Source organism: Cnephaeus nilssonii, assembly GCF_951640355.1.
Source record: "Cnephaeus nilssonii genome assembly, chromosome: 10".
Classification (NCBI taxonomy): Eukaryota; Metazoa; Chordata; class Mammalia; order Chiroptera; family Vespertilionidae; genus Cnephaeus; species Cnephaeus nilssonii.
The window spans coordinates 19,753,327-19,778,451 of NC_137081.1; the positions used below are offsets into that span (position 1 = coordinate 19,753,327).

General features: G+C 38.4%; 1 protein-coding gene across 3 annotated transcripts in view; it reads right to left on the reverse strand.

Moving 5' to 3' along the window:
* Nucleotides 1-25,125, reverse strand: part of LOC307106267 (peroxisomal trans-2-enoyl-CoA reductase-like) — a 42,642-nt gene that overhangs the window by 12,917 nt on the left and 4,600 nt on the right. For all 3 annotated transcript variants that reach the window (XR_013814099.1, XM_079782605.1, XM_079782606.1), the window contains 4 exons: nt 22,366-22,447; nt 21,842-21,938; nt 19,347-19,457; nt 10,757-10,868 (listed from right to left, as the gene is read on the reverse strand). Coding sequence is in view for 2 of the 3 variants with exons in the window: in XM_079782605.1 (XP_079638731.1) it covers nt 10,757-10,868; nt 19,347-19,457; nt 21,842-21,938; nt 22,366-22,447 (402 nt within the window). In the remaining variant the exon portion in view is untranslated. The remainder of the gene's footprint in view (nt 1-10,756; nt 10,869-19,346; nt 19,458-21,841; nt 21,939-22,365; nt 22,448-25,125) is intronic.

Genomic DNA, 25,125 nt, shown 5'->3' on the forward strand with positions numbered 1-25,125 from the left:
TTTTTTACAGCAAAAGAAACCATCAACAGAACAACAAGAAAGCCCACTGCATGGGAGAACATATTTGCAAATGCTATCACTGATAAAGGTTTAATCTCCAACATCTACAGGCAGCTTATGCAACTTAATAAAAGGAAGATAAATGATCCAATAAAAAAATGGGCAACGGACCTAAACAGAATATTTTCAAAAGAAGACAGAAGGAAGGCCAAGAGACACATGAAAACATGCTCAAAGTCACTTATTATCCGAGAGATGCAAATCAAAACAACAATGAGGTACCATCTCACACCTGTCAGAATGGCTATCATCAACAAATCAACAAACGACAAGTGTTGGCGAGGATGCGGAGAAAAAGGAACCCTCCTGCACTGCTGGTGGGAATGCAGACTGGTGCAGCCACTGTGGAGAACAGTATGGAGTTTCCTCAAAAAAATGAAAATGGAACTCCCATTTGACCCAGTAATCCCACTCCTGGGAATATATCCGAAGTAACTAGAAACACCAATCAGAAAGGATATATGCACCCCTATGTTCATAGCAGCACAATTTACAATAGCTAAGATTTGGAAACAGCCTAGGTGCCCGTCAGCAGATGACTGGATCAGAAAACTGTGGTACATCTACACAATGGAATACTATGCTGCCATAAAAAAGAAGGAATTCTCATCATTTGCAGCAACCTGGATGGAATTGGAGAACATTATGCTAAGTGAAATAAGCCAGTCAATGAAAGAAAAATACCACATGATCTCACTCATTTATGGATAATAAAGAACATTATAAACTGATGAACAAAAAGATAGATACAGAGACAGTAAAGGAACAAACAGACTTTCAAATTACAGGGGGAAAGTTAGGGAGATGTGGGGGAGATAAGAAATCAAATGAAGGACTTGTATGCATGCATATAAGCATAAACAATGGGCGGAAAACTCTGTGGGGTGAGGGCATGTATGGGTGTGGGGTGGGGGGGCAATGGTAAGATATTTACACATATAATACCTCAATAAATGAACCGGTAAATATATATATATATAAAAAAAAGAGTATAGCCAACTTTCCATCACAGGCATTCTCACCAGGGCTGGCAATCTTAAAGAAAACTTTACAAGAAGAGGCTACGTATTCCTACTCATAATTTTAGGGGAGTATATTCTTTAAAAATAGATGTGACTGCTTTCCTTAAACACCTAAAAAAAATGGCTCAGCCTGTGTGGCTCAGTGGTTCAGCATGGACCTATGAACCAGGAGGGCACAGTTCAATTCCTGGTCTGGGCACCTGTCTGGCATTGCAGGGTCGATCCTCATAGGGGGCATGCAGGATATAGCTGATCAATGATTCTCTCTCATCATTGACGTTTCTGTCTCTCTCTCCCTCTCACTTCCTTAAATCAATAAAAAAAAAATGTTTTTTAAACCCTAAAACATGTTTTTGTAATGATAAAAACAGTGTTAGAATTACAAAAGAAAATCATTACACTGGAGACCTGGAGAAGCAGCCACCTGGAGTTCTTTCACTTTATAAAAGAAAAACAGTGCAATTCACCTTAACAATTACTACTGACTCAACTCTGGTGAGGGAAGTAGAAAGATTCTCTCCCACTCTTGCTACTTTAAATACTATCAGAAAACAATACCGCATAACCATGTAGGCATTTCTGTGTTCATAACTGAGACCCTTAAAACCAAAGTATCTTATGTCCATTACCATTGATGTTATTTGTAAATAAATATATATGGGAGGGAAAATAATAAGTAATATTACAGTTCCATACTAATCATTTATCAGTGCAAAGGTTTTTACCCTTGATCAGACTGTTAGCACATGAAAATGTAGGTTGAACCTGGGTCCCTGTTATGAAACTCAAAGACAAATGCATTACATCAACCACATCTTAATTTGCTAGTAGCCACTTAGTCAACTATCTTGAGCAACAGTTTGAATACATTTGAATTTATATCTTTTTCTATATTTTGGGAGTGATTAGCATGAATGTGCCTTTAAAATTCTATAAATTTGTTTTGTCATTCACAAAATTAGGATATTGGACTGATTTTTTTTTAGGAGCCATTCAATCCCAAAGTTCTCTGGTCTAGTCATGAGACACACACACACACACACACACACACACACACACACACACACACACATTTGTGTGTAATATCTACATTTGGTTTAGCCTTACAAAACTACTGTTTTGCCGGAAACCAAACATTGAGACATTGGAAGTTAAATGTGAAAAGGGAATCCCGAATGCTTTGGTCAACCTTAATCGCTCTGAATGGTCAGAGCTAGTCACTCATTGTTTAGTTGAGACATTGGTAGTTAAAGCAACTCTCACCTGTTAATCATATGTAAATTTTTGCTGATTGTCTATTATTGGAATTTCCTGCCTAAAAGATATGGGTGTATCTCAGAACCCCAATAAAAGGGATGGCAAAGGCCAGAGCAGTGAGTAGTCCTCCCACTAGAGGTGGGCTCCCGCCTGGCCCCCCATTTACCCAAATTGATTCTTTTCTAGCTTCTTTTCATTTTGATTAGGGCCTTCTCCAGAAACCGGACCTGAACGGGAACCCTGAAACATGCGGGACGTGACAAGGGATCCCACATCTGGCGCCCACGCGGAGCTTCTGGAGGAGATGATATTTTTCGCCTAGAGCGAAGGAGGAAAAATACACCGAGAAAAGGTGTGGAAATTCACCGGAAAAAGGTGAGGGAAATTCACCGCACTCAAAAGCCCACAGCCAGCTGCAGAGTCGTGATCTGTAAGTAGGGTGGGAATGTCTTTTTCAACCAGGCTAATGGGGAAGAATTAGGTTATAAATATAAAGTAAACTTTATTATAGAATTTTGGTTTGTATGCTTAAAGAATGTGGTTTCTTGTTCAAATTAAAATCTTAGTTTGTATTTGGAATTTAAAATCTGTAATAAGAAATGAAACTCCACTGCTGAAGCCGCCTCTGGTGCAGAGAAATTCAAAGGTGGCAGGAGAGGGCAAGGCTATCTGCTCTCCCGCAATGAGATTACTCAATGCTTTGTTTAAAAATTATAAAAGAACTCGTAGAGAAGTTCAAATCTTGGCCAAATTGGGTGTTAGTTATTATTTTGGAAAGCAAAAAAGAAAGAAAAAATTTAAGATCTATCTGTCTTAAGCATGAAAAGAAATTCGGCCAGATCTGTTGCTGAAACTTCCCCCCGAAGTAAGTAGGATGTGGGGGAAGGGAGACACGTGGTGATCCAATATGGACGCCACTCCCCAAGAAAGCCACTTCTTTGCCTCATCTTCGCCATCTTTATTTATTTTCCAGCTAATGACTTAAAGCTTTTTACAAATTCATAAATGCATCCGGGATTTCTGTGCACATGTAAGGGGAAAGGGCCAGTTTAAAAACGAGTGCGCATAGTTTTGAGCTGAACTTGATCTTTTGCTGTGTACAGAATAAAAACCCGAGACTGTTTTGTCCTTAAAAATGGCGGAGATGAACCGGGAAAGAAATACAGGCTAGTTTCCCAAGAAAATGTATTGAAATTTACATGTGAATAGCTATGGGTTTGTTTCTTGACTTCCCCAGCAGGAAAAATTCTTTTAAAAATTTAGCAGCTGTGCCAGGCCTATTGGCTGGAAATTTAAAACTTTTAAGTTCAAATGATCTAAATGTATTGAAATTTAAAATAATGAAATGTTGATCTGAGTATGTCTAGTATGAAGTCTAGATGATATAAGTTACTCTATTAATTGAATATGCCTTATATTTTATTTGAAATGTATCCTTAAAAATGTAAAAGTATTATTGATTTGAGAAATGCTAAGTATTTAATTTTGCTACCTAAAATTTAAAGCTCTGGAACTTTAAGGTCTCCTTGCAATGAAAAAGTTTTTAAAGCTACACCCTTTGTTAATGGCGGAAGGGGTAGACTACGCCCTTCCCCCAGAAGAACAGGTAATCCAATTTCCGCAAGTAGCCATTTTTTAAGGACCTACAAGTTTGCTTCTCAGTTTCCCCAGGCAGAAAAAACATGGTTTAAAGTTAATTATTAGATTTTAAAATTTATTCTTAAAAATATAAAGGGTTATTAATAAAGAGCTGCTAAATATTTGACTTACAAACTCTGGAAGTTTAAGGTTCAGATTGAATTGGGAGAACTTACATAATTGTGGTAACTAAATGCCTAGAGTGTAGTAAAATGTATTTTTGAGAAAATAAAATGTTTTCTCTTAAATAATTAGGAATTCAAAATATGTTACTTCTTGGTCTGATTTAAAAAAGAGAATTAATTCTGTGATACAGTTTAAATTTAATTGATATTCTTTAAGATAATTTAAGTATATAATCTTAAATCATATATATATACATATATATATTATATGTTTGATCTTTCCAAGGTATTTCAAGGTTTTGAGAGTAGCTTTTAAGACATTTCACAGGCCCTGAAATGTATTACAAAAGTCTATTCTCTCTTAAAAGAAATATATTTTTTAATTAAACCAATTGATACTTAAAATCGCATGGAAAGCTTTATCAAATAAAAATTAATTAATATATTTTACTTATATACATATATATTAAATGTTATGGAAGTTTTTGCCTGTAAGAAGGGCAAAAACAATATATTTCTTAAATATAGCCAACATTTTCAACAGCAGTAGAATTTCTAGAAAGACAAAAGCCTCAAGCAGCCTGCATTTTTGAATCGGCTAGAGGTGGGACAGTGTTTATACTTTTGGATCAGACCAATAAAGTATCAAATAAGTTTACTGAATAAGCTTCTTTGCTTTTTTAATTAAAGGTACCTACTTTAATTACTTTATAAATTAGACTTTTTAAAATATAATCAAGGTCTCATATAAATTAAGTTACATGAGAAGCCAATGTTTTTTAAGTAATTGAATCCTAACTTTATGTAGCCCCCTGCATTTTTAATTAAGCTAGAGGTGGGGCAACATATTCGGCTTGTGAATTCAGATGTAAATTTGCTTTATTTTTTAAATGAAGGTACCTACTTTAATTACTTAAATTAGCTTATTAAATTATAATCAAGATTTTCAGTTAAATGAAAAGCCAATATTTTATAAATAATTCTAATAAAGACCAGAAACAGCTAGTGATTGTCTGCAATGTGATTTTTGACTTTCTTTTGAAAGAACAGATTGAGCAGCCGCCATGACAGCCACGTGGCTTACTGCCCGTCATCTTGAAATAACAAAGGCCAACCTCCTTCTTTTAAGCCAATGTCTTTGTAAGCAATTTAAATAAGTTTTTTAAGGAAGTTACTGAAGGCTTCCCATGATCCCTCTGTATATGCAAATTAGCTAATGGGAATACTCTTAAAAATAAATTTCTTGCTTAATAAAAAGGAGAAATTTGAAAATTTTGAAATCTCTTTCACTGGTATTCCAGGATAAACTGAGGATTGTTATTAAAATATTAAATCTAATCCATACTAGTGGTCACCATAACCTTAAGAGAAATTGTTTCATGTGGCAAAGATTTTTAAATGAAACTGTATAGCCTGAAAATTATTTTGGAAGGAAATAAAGAGAGGTTTCCTTCAAATATCATAGGGATTGTAATTGATAGCCAATGCATTAGGTCTCAGAAGGTGGAGATAAGAAAAGATTGTCTTAAAACTTTAAATGACTTTCAGCAATTATTAGGGGACATTAACTGGTTAAGACCTTATCTGAAGATCTCTACAGGAGAAATGACAAATTTATTTAGTTTACTTAGAGGTGACTCTAATCTTTCCTCTCCCAGAACTTTAACAGATGAAGCTAGGAATGAGTTGCTAAGCGTTGAGCTGGCAATTTCCTTAGCTCAAGTAGCACGGGTACAGCCCGAATTACCTTTATTGGGACAAATTAATCCTACTGCAAATAGTCCCACTGGAGTCATCTTCCAAAATAAAAATTCTCCTGCCATTATTGAATGGGTCCACCTAGGCCATCAATCCTCTAAAACTGCAGTTACATATGTAGAACTATTAGCCCAATTATTGTTTCAAATTAGGAAACGTAAACAGCTTAGAGGGGAAGAGCCTCAGTGTATCTACCTCCCCCTCACTGGGAAGCAAATAGAAATGTTATTTCAGAATGATATAAATTGGCAAATTGGGTTAAGTGGATATTCAGGGGAACTTAGCTGTAACCTATTAAAAGATAAATTACTACAATTTTTATATAAATACCTCCATCATTATACCAAAAAATACTAGGCAGGAACCTATTCCTGGAGCTTTAACTGTTTTTACTGATGGATCATCAAATGGGAAAGCTGCCTATCATACAATAAATTCAGACCGAGTCATACTGACCAGTCATACTTCTATACAAAGAATTGAACTAGGAGCTATTAAGGCTGCATTGCAGGATTTCCAAGAGCCTCTTAATATTGTCTCTGATTCCTTTTATGCTGCGAACTTAGCGAATAGAATTGAAACTGCCCGGTTGAAATGGCTTAGTGACCAAAGTTTATTTTTACTATTCAAACAAGTTCAGCAGATTGCACAACAGAGACAATATCCTTTTTATATTACTCACATCAGGGCTCATAGTGTCTTACCTGGTCCTTTAACAAAAGGAAATGCACAGGCTGATCAATTGGTTGCTTTATTAAAAGAAGCCTTAGAATCTCATCAGCTTTTACATCAGCCTGCCAAAATGCTGTCTATTATTAAGGAATGTCCAACTTGCATGTTACATCTACCTCAAAAGCCTAACACAGGAGTCAACCCTAGAGGTCTGCTAAGAAACCATATATGGCAAATGGATGTAAAGCATTATAATTCCTTTGGACACCTAGGGGCATTACATGTCTATAGATACCTTTTCAAAAGTCCTAATGGCTATTGCATCTACAGGAGAAACGGCAAAACAGGTTATTAATCATTGCCTAGCTGCTTTTGCTGTCATGGGAGTTCCAAAAATTATTAAAACTGATAATGGGCCTGCTTACACAAGTTGTCAATTCATTCCAGGAATTTTGTAAAAGGTGGAAAATTCAGCATATTACAGGAATACCATATAATTCCCAAGGACAGGCCATTATTGAACGACAGCATCAGCGGCTAAAATCCCAACTTGAAAAAACAAAAAGGGGGGATGATGGAGAAATCACCTGCGGGTAGGCTGCACCAAGACTTAATTACTTTAAATTTTTTCACTTGTGATGATGAAGGAAGGACACCTATGGAACTACATTGGTGCCAGAATAAAACAAAAGAAAATGGTCTAGTTAAATGGAAGGATCCCGAATCTGGTTTATGGAAGGGACCTGATCCATTATTAACCTTTGGCAGAGGGTATGCTTGTATATTCCCAGAGAATTTTTCCAAACCCATGTGGATTCCTGCTAGAAATATTAAACTGCAACAGGGATCCAAGAGAGAAACTAACCAGACTAATGAGGACCTTGCGCCTGGAGCCACACCATGCAGCTGCAGACAATCAACTACCTCAGCCACAGAGGGCAGCGACTCCAAGCAGTCAACTGAAGATGAGGAGCATGAGGAGGACAAGCCGGACAACAAACAGCTCGGAGGTCTCCTGGGGCATGGTAAAGAAGACGGTACAGATGCCTGACGCCTGAGAACGTCTTTCTTGCCACGCTAGCAGTAATCATCTGTACGGTAATATTACCTGGGACAAATGTGGAAGTGTTTTGGACTTATGTTCCTGACCCTTCATGGGTAAGAACCCTTACGTGGGCTGATCCCCTGACTAATGTAGTCACCAATAATACCAAACACCTTGGTCATCCAGGAGGAAAATGGCTGGGGCAAGGAAGTATAATTACACAGGTGTCCCCACCCAGCTTCCCTTTTGTATGACACAAAATCAAACCACTGCCTCTTTGTGTGTAAAATTAAAGAGAGGTGCAGAAAATGTACCTAAGACCTTGTCCATACAAAAAGAAATTGACAGCCAGTTTTGAAAATGAATTGCCATGCCTAGAGCAAAAATATCCTTACATGATATATTTCTACAATGTCATTATAATTTTTGATGTTTTACAACAGCATATTGTACAATTATCCCAAACAAACTTAAAAATCTAATTTTTTGAATGTTTGGCAACAATTTAATAAGGACATGAAAGGATTTAATCCCTTCCACTGTGTGGAAGGCCCCCTGGGAAAGCACTTGAGCATTCTATATTGGCCCTTCTTGCCCTTTTTGCCAAGAGGGACCCTCTTCTCACAATCCAATTGCCCACAGCTGTTGCCTGAGTTTTCAGTTCATGCTGAGGTTGAAGCCTCGTGGTGGCTGGTACCATGGATCTATCTCTCGCACAATGGCGTGAGCTGGGCCCTCCCTGGAGAAGAAACCTGGGTTCCCCAAGATATGTGATCAATGCCGGGGCCCCGCCAGCAGGTGAGGGGATCCCAAGGCAGGTGCTGGGCGTGGAGGCCAGAGGGGCATAGGCTACCAAGGAGACAGAACTGAACCTCACATCACCCTGCTTGGCCCCGGAGGATGGCTGGTTAGTCAAAGACTGGTAAGATTCCTCAAGGGAGGAACAACCTAAGACAGGCACAGTCGCAGAGAGGCCATCAGGAGAGAACTTGGGGGTCAACAGAGGTGGGGCACAGATCCTCACCCCCCCCCATTGCAGGGGCTTGAACACTCGCCCCTTCTGAGGGAGGTCTCCTGCCCCATGGCTGCTTCGCGCTTCCCATGCCAGCTCAGATCGGGACCCAGGCAACATACAGAGACTTGGCCCAGCTCAGATCGGGAAGAGACCCAGATAACAGAGACTTGGCCCAGCTTAGATTGAGACCCAGGCAACAGAGAGTTGGCTGATGGCAGCTGCCCTATATCTAAATCCAGCCTAAATCCAGAAATGCTCAGGGCTTTCTCAAGGATGCAAAATAATCCTTTTCATTAATATTTACAGTGTAAACTAAGATTTTTGTTAGAGTATTAAATTTGACAGTAAAATAGTCAAGTTTTCAGGTTAATTTAAATTGGCTAAATGAAATAAGTGAATATTCAAGAAAATTTAATTGTACAAAAAGCTGTTCCTAAAGTATTAAACAAAATTTCTATTGGTAGTTCATTTCATGGTAAAATTACTTAACATGCAATGAACCTAAAGCAGTCATATTTTTGTGCAAAAATTTAAAGTTATCAAGACTGCATTATAAAAATTTTCCAAAAGCCTCCTAAACATTAAATTAAAAAAAGGGGGATAGTGGAAAAATACCATGTAAGAAAAAATATCCTGTAAGTAAATTACATCTTGAAAAATTTTACTTTGAAAATTAATTTTCATACAGCAGGACACCCATGAAAAACATACATGGTGTCAAAATAAGCCAAAGGAAAATTGTTTGGGCAAAAAATAATAGGATCCCAAGAAAAATTTATAGAAAAGATTCCTTTATTAACTTTTGGTCGAGAATATGTTTGTATATTTTCAGAAAACAACTCCGAGATCATGTGGATTCCTGCAACAGAGAGGAATTAACAGGAATGCTCCAGCCATGAAGACAAGAGGAGAAATAGTCCAGAGATGGAAGACGCTGACCATGCCTTGCCATACTAGCAGTCAGCAGATGTGCGTCACTGCAGATTGCCCAGGTCCAAACCACAGAGGTCGGACCTGCATCGCCAACGTTTGTCCACCATCCAGATATCGTTGCTGACATGTACACTTGAGGAACTTTTGGACATTTAAACTTTGGACTCAGAACTTTTGGACATTGAAACTTTGGACTCAAAACTTTTGGACAATGAAATTGGGACTCAAACATATTTTGTTCTTATATGTTTATTTCTGGTCTGTAAATGCAAGATTTTTTAAGGAAGGAATTGGGGGGAGATGCCGGAAACCAAACATTGAGACATTGGAAGTTAAATGTGAAAAGGGAATCCGGAATGCTTTGGTCAACCTTAATCGCTCTGAAAGGTCAGAGCTAGTCACTCATTGTTTAGTTGAGACATTGGTAGTTAAAGCAACTCTCACCTGTTAATCATATGTAAATTTTTGCTGATTGTCTATTATTGGAATTTCCTGCCTAAAGGATATGGGTGTATCTCAGAACCCCAATAAAAGGGATGCCAAAGGCCAGAGCAGTGAGTAGTCCTCCCACTAGAGGTGGGCTCCCGCCTGGCCCCCCATTTACCCAAATTGATTCTTTTCTAGCTACTTTTCATTTTGATTAGGGCCTTCTCCAGAAACCGGACCTGAACGGGAACCCTGAAACACGCAGGACGTGACAAGGGATCCCACACTGTTTTATACATCAAAAATGAATATAGTAAATTCATATGGTTTCATTTAATATATATCCCAAAAATAGTGTAAAACAGCACCATAACCCCTCTCCACCTAACATGTCTGATTCTTCTGCTCAGATATACAAGCCACTTACTGGAGGAATTAAGAGGAATTCGATCTAAAAAATAATATGGCAACTTCTCGCCTTTTTTCTATCTCTTCCCTAAACATATATACTCATATTGAGAATATTTTTCAAGGTTCAAATTCTACCAACTTACACACACAGAAAAAAAAAACACAACAACACAAAACCCTTTTAAAATATATATGAAGCTAAAGTCTATAAATAAATATATTTAGATATTTTTCTATGATGAGGAATATTTCCTTTAAAAATCATATCATGAATATAAACAAATTGCACATTTTGATGTGCTAAACAGAAAACTACCATCTCTTAAGTAACTAAAGACATGTTGAAACTATGAACACGAAAAGGGTAGTGACTACTCATTGCCTGACTGCTCACCTGGTACATCAAACATGTGATTATACAGAGACTGGCCCCCATCCACGTCCACCAACTGTCCGGTGATGAAGGAAGCTGCTGGAGATAGCAGGAAGCATACCAAGGGGGAAATCTGGAAATGGAAACACACACAGGCTCACAGAAAAGCTGACGAGTCTCCTCTTTGCCTGCTTCCCAATCCTGAGTAAATACATCTCAGACATACGACTACAACATGAATTCCAAGGTGTATGTGCACCATAAGTGGGCAGAACATAGACAGCGGCCTTTTTTTATTTGAGCATCATGCAAATCAGGTAAGAGATTACGGTGAAGACAGCAAGATAGGACAGAGCCTTTGAAGGCATCAAATAAGCTACACAACGTGAAGAAGGCAAAGTAAACACAGGGCTCAATTTGGGCTCTTTTCCATTTCAAACAACTCAGCTCCTTCTACACCTTTCATTGCCCAGCATAATCGTACTTCTCATCACTCCCACATACCTTTTATATTTGTGTCCCTGAAATAGTCAATGTGCCTTTGAACAATAACATGGCATGCCTGTCAGTTTAGTCTATGGTCCTGCAGGCCAAAAGCCCAGCAACTCAGACTATAGGAGCTTTCTGCAAGAGGGACTTCAGAATCCCAGAGCATCCCCTAAAAATTCAGCTAGATCACTGATGAGTTCAGCAACATCAACTCCCAAAAACCAGAGAGAAGAGAGAAATCACTCCACTGGCTGTAAAGTTCCCTGTAAAGGAACTCTCATGGGAGGCTGTTTGCACAGGCCGAGTTCCTCAAAGGGTGATCCTAAGCACCTACACTGGAATGCTTAGGGATGCTTATTGAAACTCCAGATGCCTAGACCCTACGTGAGAGCTTCTGCAATGTAAGCTCTGGGGTTGGGGCCCCAAAATCTACCATTTTATCAGGCTCCCAAGCAGGGCTGGGACTTGGGTGAGGCTAATAAGGAGTTTAGGGTGCAGCATTGAAGGAGGGTCTTAGTCTTGCAGCAGAACCTGTACTTGTAAAACCCTGTGGGTGAGCATGTTCTTAAATTTTGTGTCCACAGCTTGCTTGCCTCACTCTAGTCCTCGTCCTGTACTTAGCACTGTAGCCATGTGGCTATGGTGCATTGAGCCTCTGAGATCCTGGGGGCCAGGCATAACTTTTCTCCAACCTTGTGTCCCCAGCAGCTACTATAGAACTGAACTGTCTAAATCCAGGGCCACTAGCCATATGACACTATCAAAGAACTTTCCACATGGCTAGTCCAAATTGAGATGTGCTGTAAGTGTAAAACACACACGAGATTTTACAGACTTGATATGAAAAAAAGAATGTAAAAGATCTCATTAATCATTTTTATATAGATTATATGTTGAAATGATGATGTTTTAAATATATTGGGTTAAATAAAATGTATTGTCAAAACTAAGTTAACTGCTTTTTACCTTTTTTTTAATGTGGCTACTATGAAGCTTAAGATTACATATGTGACTATTGTTATTTCCATTTTTATATTTATTTTATTGATATTTTTTAAGAGAGAGAGAGGGAAACAGAGGAAGAGAAAGAGATAGAGAGCTGGAAACATTGATGAGAAAAAAACATCATTGATCAGCTGCCTCCTGTATACCCCCTACTGGGGATCAAGCCTGCAAACCAGGCATGTGCCCTGACCAGGAATCAAACTGTGACTTCTTGGTTCCTGGGTCGATGCTCAACAACTGAAGCACACCAGCCGAGCTATATATTTTTTTAGAATCAATAATTTATAAGTTCCCACATTATTGGGAAGGGTAGAGAGATCTGAGCCATGGTAATGTTAACCACCAGACTCAGTTTACCCTGTTGAATCAATGACAACTTGCCTTGTGAACATGTTTTGTTAGTCAACCAACCAATGAAAGCTCCTGGATTCTAAAAGTCAGCCAGTTAGGAAGACTCTCTTCAATAAGCTCCTTTCTAAATCTAGCCACAGAACAACCCTTTCACACATATAACTATGACCTTTGACAGTGTTTTGCATAAAATAAGCACTTAATAAATATATACGGAATGAAGAAATATTTATGCCTCTCTTCCTCCAAAAGGAGGTGATGTTGCATTACCTAGCTCCTAATGTAGTCTTTGCCCACCATTAAATAATACTGAATTGAATGGAAGCTATCTGCTAGGTAAAAGACATGTAACTATTCATGTGCCTGCTTTACTTTTTACCTGAAGCTCAACATGGAGCTAAATTGAACTAATGAAATTCTGATATTTACCAAATTAACTAGGCATTATTGTTATATCTTCAGATGGAGACTTCTTAACTTTCATTTTAATGGAATTCATTTGATGGATAGACTTGAAGTACTAAGCCATTCACCATAGTTTCATCAATCAATAAACACTAATAGAGACTAGCAAGTTGCATCAACTTTATGCGGCCAACACCTCATTTAGCTCAGTTACCTGTTTATGTTCAGCTCTGTTTATCAAAGATCACATCAGGAAACCTTTAAATGAGCTTGGGTTAGAATGTCAGTACCATGACCTCCGCTTGGCCTTAGCTGATTACTGAACCCCATTGGCCCTTAGTTGCTTAATTTGTAAAAATGAGCGTGCAGGATCTCAGAAGCCAATTGAAGGTCTGCCATGCGCTGCATTCCCTTTCTGAGAGATACTGACAGACAACAGGAGAGATCAAGGCAGTTCCTTTTGAAACGACAGCTACATTCTGACCCCCTGACTACCCCAGGGACCATCAATTAAAGGAAGGCAACTCAGTGTTAAGCAGTTGGGCCAATGGCCTTGTGTGAAAATTCTGCCCAAAACGGAACATTGATGATTAACTGAAGCAAACAGAATATCTTGGAAACATGAGCTAGGGATGCTAGGACACAATCAAGCAGAAGCCTAAAGTCTCTCCTTATTCTGCATCTCACGATAGCCACCATCATCTCTGCTTCCCTTCACAACCAAACCTTTTGAAGGTAACTTCTACTTCAGGCATGTCAAACTCAAAGGCTAACACGGGATAAATAAACGAGGCTTGTGGCCCGCAGGCCACGAGTTTGACAGGCTTGATCTACCAGTTGTACCGGTTAATAATGTGGATTTTGTAATCAAAGAAAACACAATAATTTCAAGAGAAACATCAAAAGTGCTTTCTTCAATGTAATGTCCATCCCTAGCTACACATTTCCCCCATCTTTCAGGTAATTTGTGGATACTGTCCCAGTAGAACTTGTCTTGTTTTGAGGCAAACCATTCAGAGACCAAATTTTCCACTGCTTCGTACGTTTTGAAGTGCTGCTCAGAAAGTGCGTGTGCCATCAACTGGAACTAGTAATCGGAAGGACCAAGGTCTGGTGAATATGGCAAGGTGGGTTAATACTTCCCAGGTAAGATCTTTTAACGTGCCTTTAACTGGTTTTGAAGTGTGTGATGGTACGTTATCATGAAGCAAAATTACTTTGCCTTGTCTTCTGACCCATTCTGGTCGTTTTATGACCAAAGCGTGGTTCAAATTGACCTGGGCGTTCTTTGTCTTTCACATTGAAATCATCACTTTTAACGTGTTTAAACCAGCGTTTACAAGTATCTTCAGATGGAGTATGTTCACCATAAGCTTTCTGAAGTATAAGATAACTTTCAGCAGCACTTTTCTTCAAAATAAAGTAATGAAATAAAACTTCCGACAAATGCTCTTTTTTGGCACCAAATTTGACATTTTTAAGTGTAAAAATATCTATGATATTAACACCTTCAGCAAATTTGACATATGAAGTTTTGAAGCTTGTTGTCAATACAACAAAGTAGCATACATTATCAAATCACATATATATCAACATATGTGTAACTCCATCTATTGAAAAAAATCCGCATTATTAACTGGTACAACTGGTACATTTTTATTTAGTTAAAGCATGATCAGCAAAATCCTGGGTGTACCAAAGGGGATTGGCAAGGTCAAAACTACTTTCAAAATAATACTAAGTCTTTATTTGCATTTTTCACTTTGTTGACATTTATGAAAAATAAATGCAATGGTGGGAAAGACTGCTGGAGCCTCAGCATGAGTGATGGCAGGAACACAAAACTGACCTAGTGATCTTTATACCAGTAGTCATTATATCCTTCACCGGCAAGTACGTTTTGGTGGTGGGGGCAGCCTGGTTCACATTAGAATGTCCTTGGTGAAGCAGGAAAAATTATTAATCTCGACCACTGAGCCTACACCTTTTTGATATCCTGCATGATGAAAGAGGAATTACACATTAAGCTCTTCTGCATAAAGAAGTATAATCGTTGCCTCAAGGAAAAGAATGTGCAGTTGAGTTGCGAGCTAAAATAGTCACATTTTCCAAGAAACACCATTTTTTATTTGAAAGAGCAAAGTGCAGTTAATGATCTTGGATACTGGGCAGACATTTTTCAAAAATGAACACAGTGAGACTGTCACTTCAAAGGGAAATGACTGACAGTATCTGTTACCAATGGTAAGATTTGAGCTTTCAGGTGAAAATTAGAATTTTGTTATTGTACGTCAACACTTAGAATTGTGTGTCAACATTTAGAAAATATGCATAATTCGCCCTAGCTGGTTTGGCTCAGTGGATAGAGCGTCAGCCTGCGGACTGAAGGGTCCCGGGTTCGATTCCGGTCAAGGGCACGTACCTTGGTTGCGGGCACATCCCCAGTGGGAGGTGTGCAGGAGGCAGCTGATCGATGTTTCTCTCTCATCGATGTTTCTAACTCTCTATCCCTCTCCCTTCCTCTCTGTAAAAAATCAATAAAATATATTTTTTTTAAAAAAAAGAAAATAATCATAACTCAGTGAACCAATATTTTCCAAAAGATCAATGACTGATGTTACAAAATCATTTTTGGATCAGAGACCCAGAATAACTGCAAGGAAGACCAATAGATTTTAATGTAACAGTACAAAAAGTTCAGTGACATGGTTCCAGGTTCCACACTGCAACTAATCTTTAAAAACTGCCCCTTTTTGCCAGGCCGGTGTGGCTCAGTATTGAGCATCGACCCATGAACCAGAAGGTCACCGTATGATTCCCAGTCAGGGCACATACACAGGTTGTGGGCTTGATCTCCAGTAGGTGGAATTCAGGAAGTGGTTGTTCACTGTTTCTATTTCTCCTCTCCCTTCCTCACCGAAATCAATAAAAACATTTTTTCATTAAAAAAATAATGAAATAAAATAAAAATTGCCACTTTTTGAATAGTAAAGAATATTCACAATTATCTGAAAATGCTAATATTAATAAATGTGCCTCTGTTTCCAATTATCCAAGGGTAAGAAGCCAGATTTTCTTCATATGCTTTAACCAAAACAGTGTATTGCAACAGATTGGATGCAGAGGCAGATATGAAAATCCAGCTGTATTCTAATAAGCCATACATTAAAGATCCTATCTAATAAAAGAATAATATGTAAATTGACCATCACTCCAACACACAAGATGACCGCCCCCATGTGGTCAAGGATTGATGCCCCTATGTGGACACAAGATGGCCGCCACAAGATGGCCTGAAGGGGAGGGCAATTGTGGGTGATCAGGCCAGCTGGGGAGGGCAGTTAGGGGTGACCGGGCCGGCTGAGGAGGGCAGTTGGGGGAAACCAGGCCAGCAGGGGAGGGCAGTTGTGGGCGATCAGGCCTGCAGGGGAGGGCAGTTAGGGGCAATCAGGCCTGCAGGGGAAGGCAGTTGGGGTGACCAGGCCTTCAAGGGAGGGCAGTTGGGGGGCACCAGGCCTGCAGAGGAGAGCAGTTAGGGGCAAACAGTCTGGCAGGGGAGGGCAGTTAGGGGCAATCGGGCTAGCAGGGGAGCAGTTAGGCACCGATCAGGCTGGCAGGGGAGTGGTTAGGGGGTGATCAGGCTGACAGGCAGAAGCGGTTAGGGGCAATCAGGTAGGCAGGAAGGCGAATGGTTGGGAGAGAGCAGTCCTGGATTGTGAGATGGATGTCCGACTACCCATTTAGGCCCAATCCCCGTGGGCAGTCGGACATCCCTTGAGGTATCCCAGATTGGATAGGGTGCAAGCTAGGCTGAGGGACACACACACCCCCATACCCATGCACGAATTTCATGCACCGGGCCTCTAGTCCTACTTAATAATAGACAAATATGCAAATTGACCGCACCTTCGCTACGCCCAAGCCATGCCCACCAGCCAAGCCACGACCACCAACCAATCAGGACGAGTATGCAAATTACCCCAACCAAGATGGCGGCTAATTTGCATATCAAGACAGCGTAGAAAGAAGCCAAGAGCTGCAGAAGGGAGCAAAGCTGCGGAGAAGAAAGCAAGCCGGTGGGAGGAGAAGGGAGGAGCGGAGGCAGGGCCGGGGGAGAAGGAAGGAGAGCAGGCGGGCTGGCGGAGAAGGGAGAAAAGCAGGCGGGCTGGCAGAGAAGGCGGGGCAGGGGAGAAGGGAGGACAGCAGGCGGGGCGGGGTAGAGTGCAGCAGGAAACCCTATTGCAGGATTTTTCCTGCAACAGGAACGCTAGTATTAGTATAATTGTAAAAAAAAAAAAAATGTTTTCTTTTGTTTTTGAAAATGTACCTATTTTTTATTAAAAATAGTACTGCTTTCCAGTTGGCGTGACTCAGTGGATGAGTGTTGACCTGTGGACTGAAAGCAAATTGAAGAAAACACCAGAGCAGGATCCCTTTTTGTTTAAAAAAATGTCTATAAATATGGATATTTGTGTGTGCATAGTAAATTTCTTAAAATATACACATAAAACTGATAATGAAAGGTAGTTCTAGAAATTAAAACACATTTTCTTCAAGAATGTTATGCTTTTGCTGTTATATTTAGCACTTCAATATATCTAAAAATTATTTTGTATATATGTGATGTGAGAGAGAGGGCCTAATTTATTTCTAAATGAACAGCACATTGCTGCAAAACTTTTGCTGAATGATTTGTTCTTTCCCCATAGATCTGAAATGCTGCTTTTATCCTACAAACTCCCATAGATACATGGTACTGATACAACAGTCCATTAAATTCCACTAATTTTAACCTATTCCAGGACCAGCACCAAATGTTGTAAATAAGTATTGCATTAGAGTATATTTTGATGTCAGGAAGATCAAGTCTCCCCATTATTCTTTTTCAACACATTTTTGGCTTTTTTTGCATAAATATTTTTCTAAACAAACTTCAGAATCGGTATGCTGAATTCCAAAAATATATTAAATTTATACATTAATTTAGAAAAACTTGATTTCAATAACATTGATTCTTTCCATTGAGGAAGATGACATGTCTCTCTAATTCTGGTCCAGGAATTCTAGTTTTTATTATTATTATGGAGATGAAAACTTTATTTTCATTACATTTTAAGATTGATATAGCTAACATTTATGAAAGCTATTCTTTTTTTCATACTTAAACCTGACCACCTTACAAAAATTGTGTATGGAATGTCAGATAGTCATAATAGTCTGACCTGCTTAGGGTCCTGCCACGTGATAAAATAACGTAGCTGGAAAAGTGCAATGAAACAATAAAAGCACGCTCTTCTTAATTCACACTGCATTTGCTTCTGAATAAAGACTGCTATGGCACCCTAGCTGGTTTGCCTCAGCGGTTAGAGGGTTGGCCTGCGAACTGAAAGGTCCCAGGTTTGATTCTGGTCAAGGGCACATGCCCAGGTTGTGAGCTCGACCCCTAGTGTGGAGTGTGCAGGAGGCAGCCCATTAGTGATTCTCTCTCATCATTGATGTTTCTATCTCTCTCTCCCTCTTCCTTCCTCTCTGAAATCAATAAAAATATATGTAAAAGAAAAAAAAAGACTGCTGTGAGCATTCCAAGTGATCGTGGGGAAGGGCATGCAATAAGAATAGAGCAACACTTGACTAATAATTATTAATTTCACTAACTAAAGATAAGTAATTTTCTTACAGATCCTGAAAAACTGGAGGATGAAACAAGGCTGTAAAAAGATGCCTCAATGGGTCCATTACTCAGAAAAGAAATACATTTTGAGAACAGACCAAGGACAGGGCGTGCTTTGATTTGGTTGCTGTGCCTGGACCCTGACCCCCTCCGGGAGTTTATCTCAGGAACTGACCATTCTCAGGTCCCAGGAACAGGCTGAGCTGTTTGTAACATCATAGAAGATTAGCCACCTTGTTATCGGACTTGGAGCTCCTGAAGGCCGGACTGCAGACTCTACCCTCCCCTTTCCACATTACACTTGCAGCTTGCAGCTGCACGTAGCTATCTTCTCCCTCGTGTGTATATAACCAGCCAACTGGTGAGGGGGTCAGAGCAGACTTTTGTGATGACCTGCCCCTTTACCATACAGCCAGCATTATTGGCATAAACGCTCATATCTGACTCAACCCTGTCTCTGCTTAATTGGCTCAAGGAGTGACAGGTAGCCCGGACCCCTTGGTTGTCAGGTTACAAAAGCAGAACCAGGATATTCCCCCAGATCCAGAAAGTCCAGGGAAATGGTTTGGTGGCAGAGGGAGCTATCATCTCTAACAGCCATCCACACTATGTAAAAAAGACAACAAAATGTTACTAAGTTCCAAAGTATGAAATAAAGTCATTCTAATCAGTGTTAGAAATATACCTTACCTCCTCAGGAACTCCAAGTCTTTTAGCTGGAATTTTCTGATAGGACCCCCAAAATAAGTCTTTTGCCAAATCACCATAGTTGTCATAAGCAGTCTGGGAATAAATGATTCCCTATGTTTAGATATAAAATAGGAAAAAAGGAAAGTACATAAGATTAAATTTTAATTGTAAAGACATCAAGAAAGTCTACCAACCAATACCAAAAATTTAGTGGCTTCAGTGTAATAGAAACGGTAACATTGCTAATAATGAGAAAATTTAATAGTGGTTGACTACTACAAATGAATTATCTGAATGCTCATGTTGTGACTTCCCCTTCCTTAATAACCAGTTAAGCCCTGGATTTTTTTCATAAAAGACTTGGTTTGTGAAAGCATAATTATATGAGCAGATTAGTGGGCTCTTAAGTGGGACAAACCATGAGACAGGGGAGTTTATTTTATCTTTCACTGGGCTTCTCTGTTTTACAACACAAGACTGAGCTATGATTATGCGAGACTTAGAAAATGCAATATTGTCATAGTTTTTCACCTAAAGTAGAATCACAAATAAAGCATGTGAATCTAATATAAAGAAATGAAAAATGTAATTGTTTAAGAATTCTTCTATTTAGCTTTCATGGATTTATAAAGCAAAGAAAAGTACTCAAAACCTGTATAACACAGGATAAAGCTATTTGTTAATGGCTCAAAACTACAACAGAGATTATAGGGAGGAGGAGAGGAACAGGAGGTATAAAAGATGAGGAAATTGTGTGGTATTACTCCAAATGATAGGGGGGTGATATACTGGTTTCCCATTAAACAATTTGCAACCTTTTGTTTAAAGAGGATGACATCTTCTAGAAGTATTAAGTTTTACACCTTAAACCTAAAAATGTCTCAGGAGGAAAAACAAGACTTCAATAAGGTGCTTATAACACTAACAACCCACTAAAGGTTTTCAAGAAATGTACTTGTTGAGGCCAGTAATGCAAGGTAGCTGCATTAAGAATGGAACTAGGTTGCCCAGGACCAAACCAGAGAGGGTCGGACCTGCATTGCCACTATTTGTCCACCATCCAGAACTGAAATATCATTGCTGACATGTACACATAAGGAACTGTTTGACATTGAAATTGGGACTCAAAAGAACTGTTGGCCCAGAAAGAAACTCACTACAGACTGATTCATTTGCCTCTCATCATAACCATTATTGCTTGTCTCATATTCGGTTCTTATAAATGAATTTCTTGTATCACATGATCTCACGCATCTAGGGGAAATAATGAACAACATAAACTGATAAACAAAAACAGACCCGGAGACAGGGAAGCATCGATCAGACGGTCAAACCTCAGAGGGAAGGTAGAGGAAGGTGGGGGAAAGGGAGAGAGATCAACCAAAGGACTTGTATGCATGCATATAAGCCTAACCAGTGGTCATGGACAAAGGGGCGTGGGGGCATGCGTGGGGAGGGGTTTGGGATGGGAATGGGGGATGAGGACAAATATGTGATACCTTAATCAATAAAGAAATTAAATAAAAAAATAAATAAAACAGAAAAAAAAGAATGGAACTAATACTTAATTTTATAAATATTTGCATGTAATTTGAGTAAGGTAAGCTCAGCTATGAAGGACTAAAGGGAAATGAAGTTTCTAGCTAGGAGCCTGCAATTTGTTAAATAGGAGAATTCTACTAATGTCCACAACTCAGTTCATGCTTATTTCGAACTGAGTAGCATGGATAACAATATCTATAGGTAGTATAAAGATAGAGTTACAGATAATATACACATATATTACGGAGTTTCAGATTGAGGAACGATTCCTATATTTTAGCAATGACCAGGAAACATCACAGAGAAGTGCATTTGAGCCGACTTTTACAGGATGAGTGAAATGTTTCATTTAATGTCTCAGTACATGGCCAACGTGTAATACTCAAGGAAGATTAAGCTATATCTTACTTCATACAAAAATGATAGTTTTTAAAGTTGAGCATATTGTGATTTTCCCCCCATCACATACATTAGGTTTCAGAGAAATTTTCTCTTTACTTCTAGTTGCTCTTTAACTGAGAGTTTCTTCCTAAAACTTTGACTTTAAGTTTCTCTCTCTCTTAATAAAAGATTAATAATAAACCAAGAAATAACAAAACAATCCAGAAAATTTCATTCTTTAAAGTAGCGATTTTTCAACCTTCACAGTGCATTTGAGTCTCTTGGGAGGTTTTTAAAAATACTGACGCTAGGATTCCACAGTTTGGAGCCAAGCTTATTTATCACTATTTTTTAAACATTTCACAGATAATTCTAATATACAGACAGGATTGAGAATCATTGGCTTAATTTAACCTTAACAATCTAATCAAATAATACTGGTAAATCAAAGAATATACACATCCATTTTCAAAAGCCAATCTTTCCTAGTATACAGACAGTGACAATACCTCTATCAACAACATAAATGGAATCAGAAGAGCACAACTTGTTCATATAGAACATTTACCTACAGGGGCAACACAGTTGATCCTTACTCCACTGCTGGCCCATTCCAAAGCCAAGGTTTTGGTGAGGTTGTAAACACCTTCTCTGGCAGCTGCACTATGGCTTTAAAAGACAAAAATGTAAACACTAGAATTAGCTTTTGTTGAATATTTCTCTCATTAACTAAACCGACAGGTGTGTCAATGGCCTGTCAGAACCCCACAAGAACACTCTTGTCATGAAACTGTGTGTGTGAGTCTGTCTGTAAAATGGGAAAGAATTGGGTCCTCCCATATTAGAGCCAAACCACAGCTGTCTGATTGTCAAATCTCACTGTGTAGGCCCACATAAGATTCCCCCACTTCACAGGGACTTAAGAGGAACATTGAAAACCTTTTTATTATGAGGAAATACAAATTGGTAATTTGAGGGTTACAAGTCTTTTTGGTGTGTGCACAGTAAATTTTTTACTGATTACGATTTCAGTGATTTTTTGTTTGTTTTACTTTAGATATTTCTCACATAGGAAAAAATATATATAAATGCTTACGCAAATCCCGGATATCCATTTTTAGTAAGCATAGTGATATTGACAATGGATCCTCCATGCTCTCTCATCCAAGAGCTGTAAACTGAAGGAAACAGACAGGTGACAGTCATATTAGACAGTGTGCTGACCCTTTTCTGGTTCCCTGTTCCAGCATGCTGCTTTTGTGGTACATTTTAAATTCATATTTATTTTCTTTTTTAAGCCTGGCTGAGGTACAATTTACACATCATAAAAGCCATCTACTTTATGTGTACAATTTAATAATTTTTAAAAATATATACAGAGTTGCCCTGGCCAGTGTAGCTCAGTTGGTTGGAGTGTCGTCCTGTGCACCAAAAGGTTGCTGGTTCCATAGTGATCAGGGCACATGCCCAGGTTGCGGGCTCAATCCCTGGTAGGGAGTGTGCAGGAGGCAGCCCATCGATATTCCACTCTTACATTGATGTTCCTCTTTCTCTCTCCCTCTCCCTTCCTCTCTCTCTAAAAATCAATAAAATCCTTTAAAAATACATGCTAGTTGTGCAACTATCAACACAATACAGTTTTAGAACATTTCCATCACCCCAAAAAGTTCCTCTGTGCCCATTTGCAGCCAAATCCATCCCTGGGCAAATACTCATTCATTTTCTGTTTCTGTAGATTCCACTCTTCTGAATATTTCACATCAATGGAATCACACAATATGTGGTCTTTTATGTCTGGCTTCTTAGTATGTTTGTGAGGTTCATCCAAGTTATAACACATATCAATAATTCCTTTTTGTTGTTAAATAGTATTCCAGTGTATGGATACGCCATATTTTATTTATCCATTCACCAGTTGATGAACATTTTGATTATTTCCACTTTGGGGTGACTATGAACACGTCTTTATGTAGACACGTGCTTTTGTTCCTCTCAGGTTAAGGGTAAAATCGCATTCAGATGGTAACTCTATGTTTCGCTTTTTAGAGAACTGCCAAACTTTTTCAGTGTCTCCACTATGTTATATTCCTACCAGAAATGCATGAGGACGCCAGTTCCTCCACACTATTATTGTCTGACTTGCTGATTACAGCCATTCTAGTGGAAATGAGGTGGTACCTAACTGAGGTTTTGACTTCCATGTCCTTAGTGACCCATGGTGCTGAGCATCTTCTAATGTGCTTATTAGCTTTCCATATATCTTTTTTTGGTGAAATGTCTACTCCAATCTTTTTTTCCACTTTTTAATTGGGGTGCTTTCTTATTATCAAATTATAAAAGTTCTTCATATATTCTGGATACAAGTTCCTTATTAGATATGTGATTTGGAAAATTGTCTCCCAGTCTGTGGCTTATCTTTTCACATTCTTAATGGTGTCTTTTGAAGCGTAAACATGTTTAATTTCAAGTCTAGTTTATCAATTTTATATTTTATGGACATATGGGAATTTTGTTGGTGGTTCCTAGGACTCTTTGCCTAACCTAAAATCAGAAAGATTTTCTCCTTTGTTTACTTCTAAAAGTTTCAGAATTTTACTTTTTCCACGATGCATTTTGGACTATTAGTTAACTTTTATTTATAGTGTGAGGTAAGGGTCTTTTTGTATATGGAGATCCAACTGTCCCAGTACCATTTGTTGAAAAGACTATCATTTCCCCATAGAATTGTTGGCACCTTTGACAAAAATCAATTGACCACAATAAATAAAGTTTTATTTATGGATTCTCAATGCTTTTCCACATATCTATACCCCATTCTTATGTCACTACCACTGTGTTTTGAAATCAAGAAATATAAGTCCTCCAAAATCCTTCTTTCGTAAAATTGTTTGGCTATTCTGCTTCCTTTGCATTTCCATATATACTTTGTTTCTTTTTTCTTTGTTTCCCTTACCCAAGAAGATATATATATATAAAAAAATATGGCTAAGAGGCATGCCAGAAATTTCACTGCCTATATGTAATTCTAGGAGTTTTATGGTTTTGACCAATACATACAAATCTTTAATCCACTTAAGAGTTTACTCTTGTATATGGTGTAAAAAGGTAATCTAGTTTCATGTTTTTGCTTTTAGCTGTCCAATTTTCCCAACTGTATAGACTATCTTTACCCCCTTGTATGTTGCCTCCTTTGTCATATACTAACTGTCCATATAGGTATGGGTTTATTTCTGGGCTCTCTATTCTGTTCCATTGATCTATGTGTCCCTTTTTATACTAGTACCATGCTGTTTTGATTATTATAGACTTGTAGTATAGTTTGATATCAGGTAGTGTAAAACCTCCAACTTTGTTCTCTTTTTCTCAAGATCACTGTGTCTTTTAGGGGTCTTTTGTGGGTCCACATAAATTTTAGATTATAATTCTGTGAAATATGCAATTGGTATTTTGATAGAAATTACATTAAATCTATAGATTGCTTTGGGTAGTATGACATTTTAATGATTGAAATATAACCTATAATCTAAAGACAATGTCATGCTAATTAGTTGTTAGTTGAAAGAATGTGGACTCTGTCTGGTATTCTCCCTAAGGACCTTACTGACTTAGCAGGTCCTTATAACAGATTTATTTCTTAAAAACAAAGTAAATGTGAGAGTTTTCTTTAATTTTATAAACAACTCTGTAGTTATCTCTTTGAACAGATCCTTAATAATTTTCTAATGGGAAATTCCTAAAAATAAAATTATAAGATCAAAAGATATCCATATTTTATAAATACTACCAAATTACTAGCCAGAAATGTAGCAATTTACAATCCTGTGTGTGAGTAAATCAGGGCAGTGAATGTTGACAA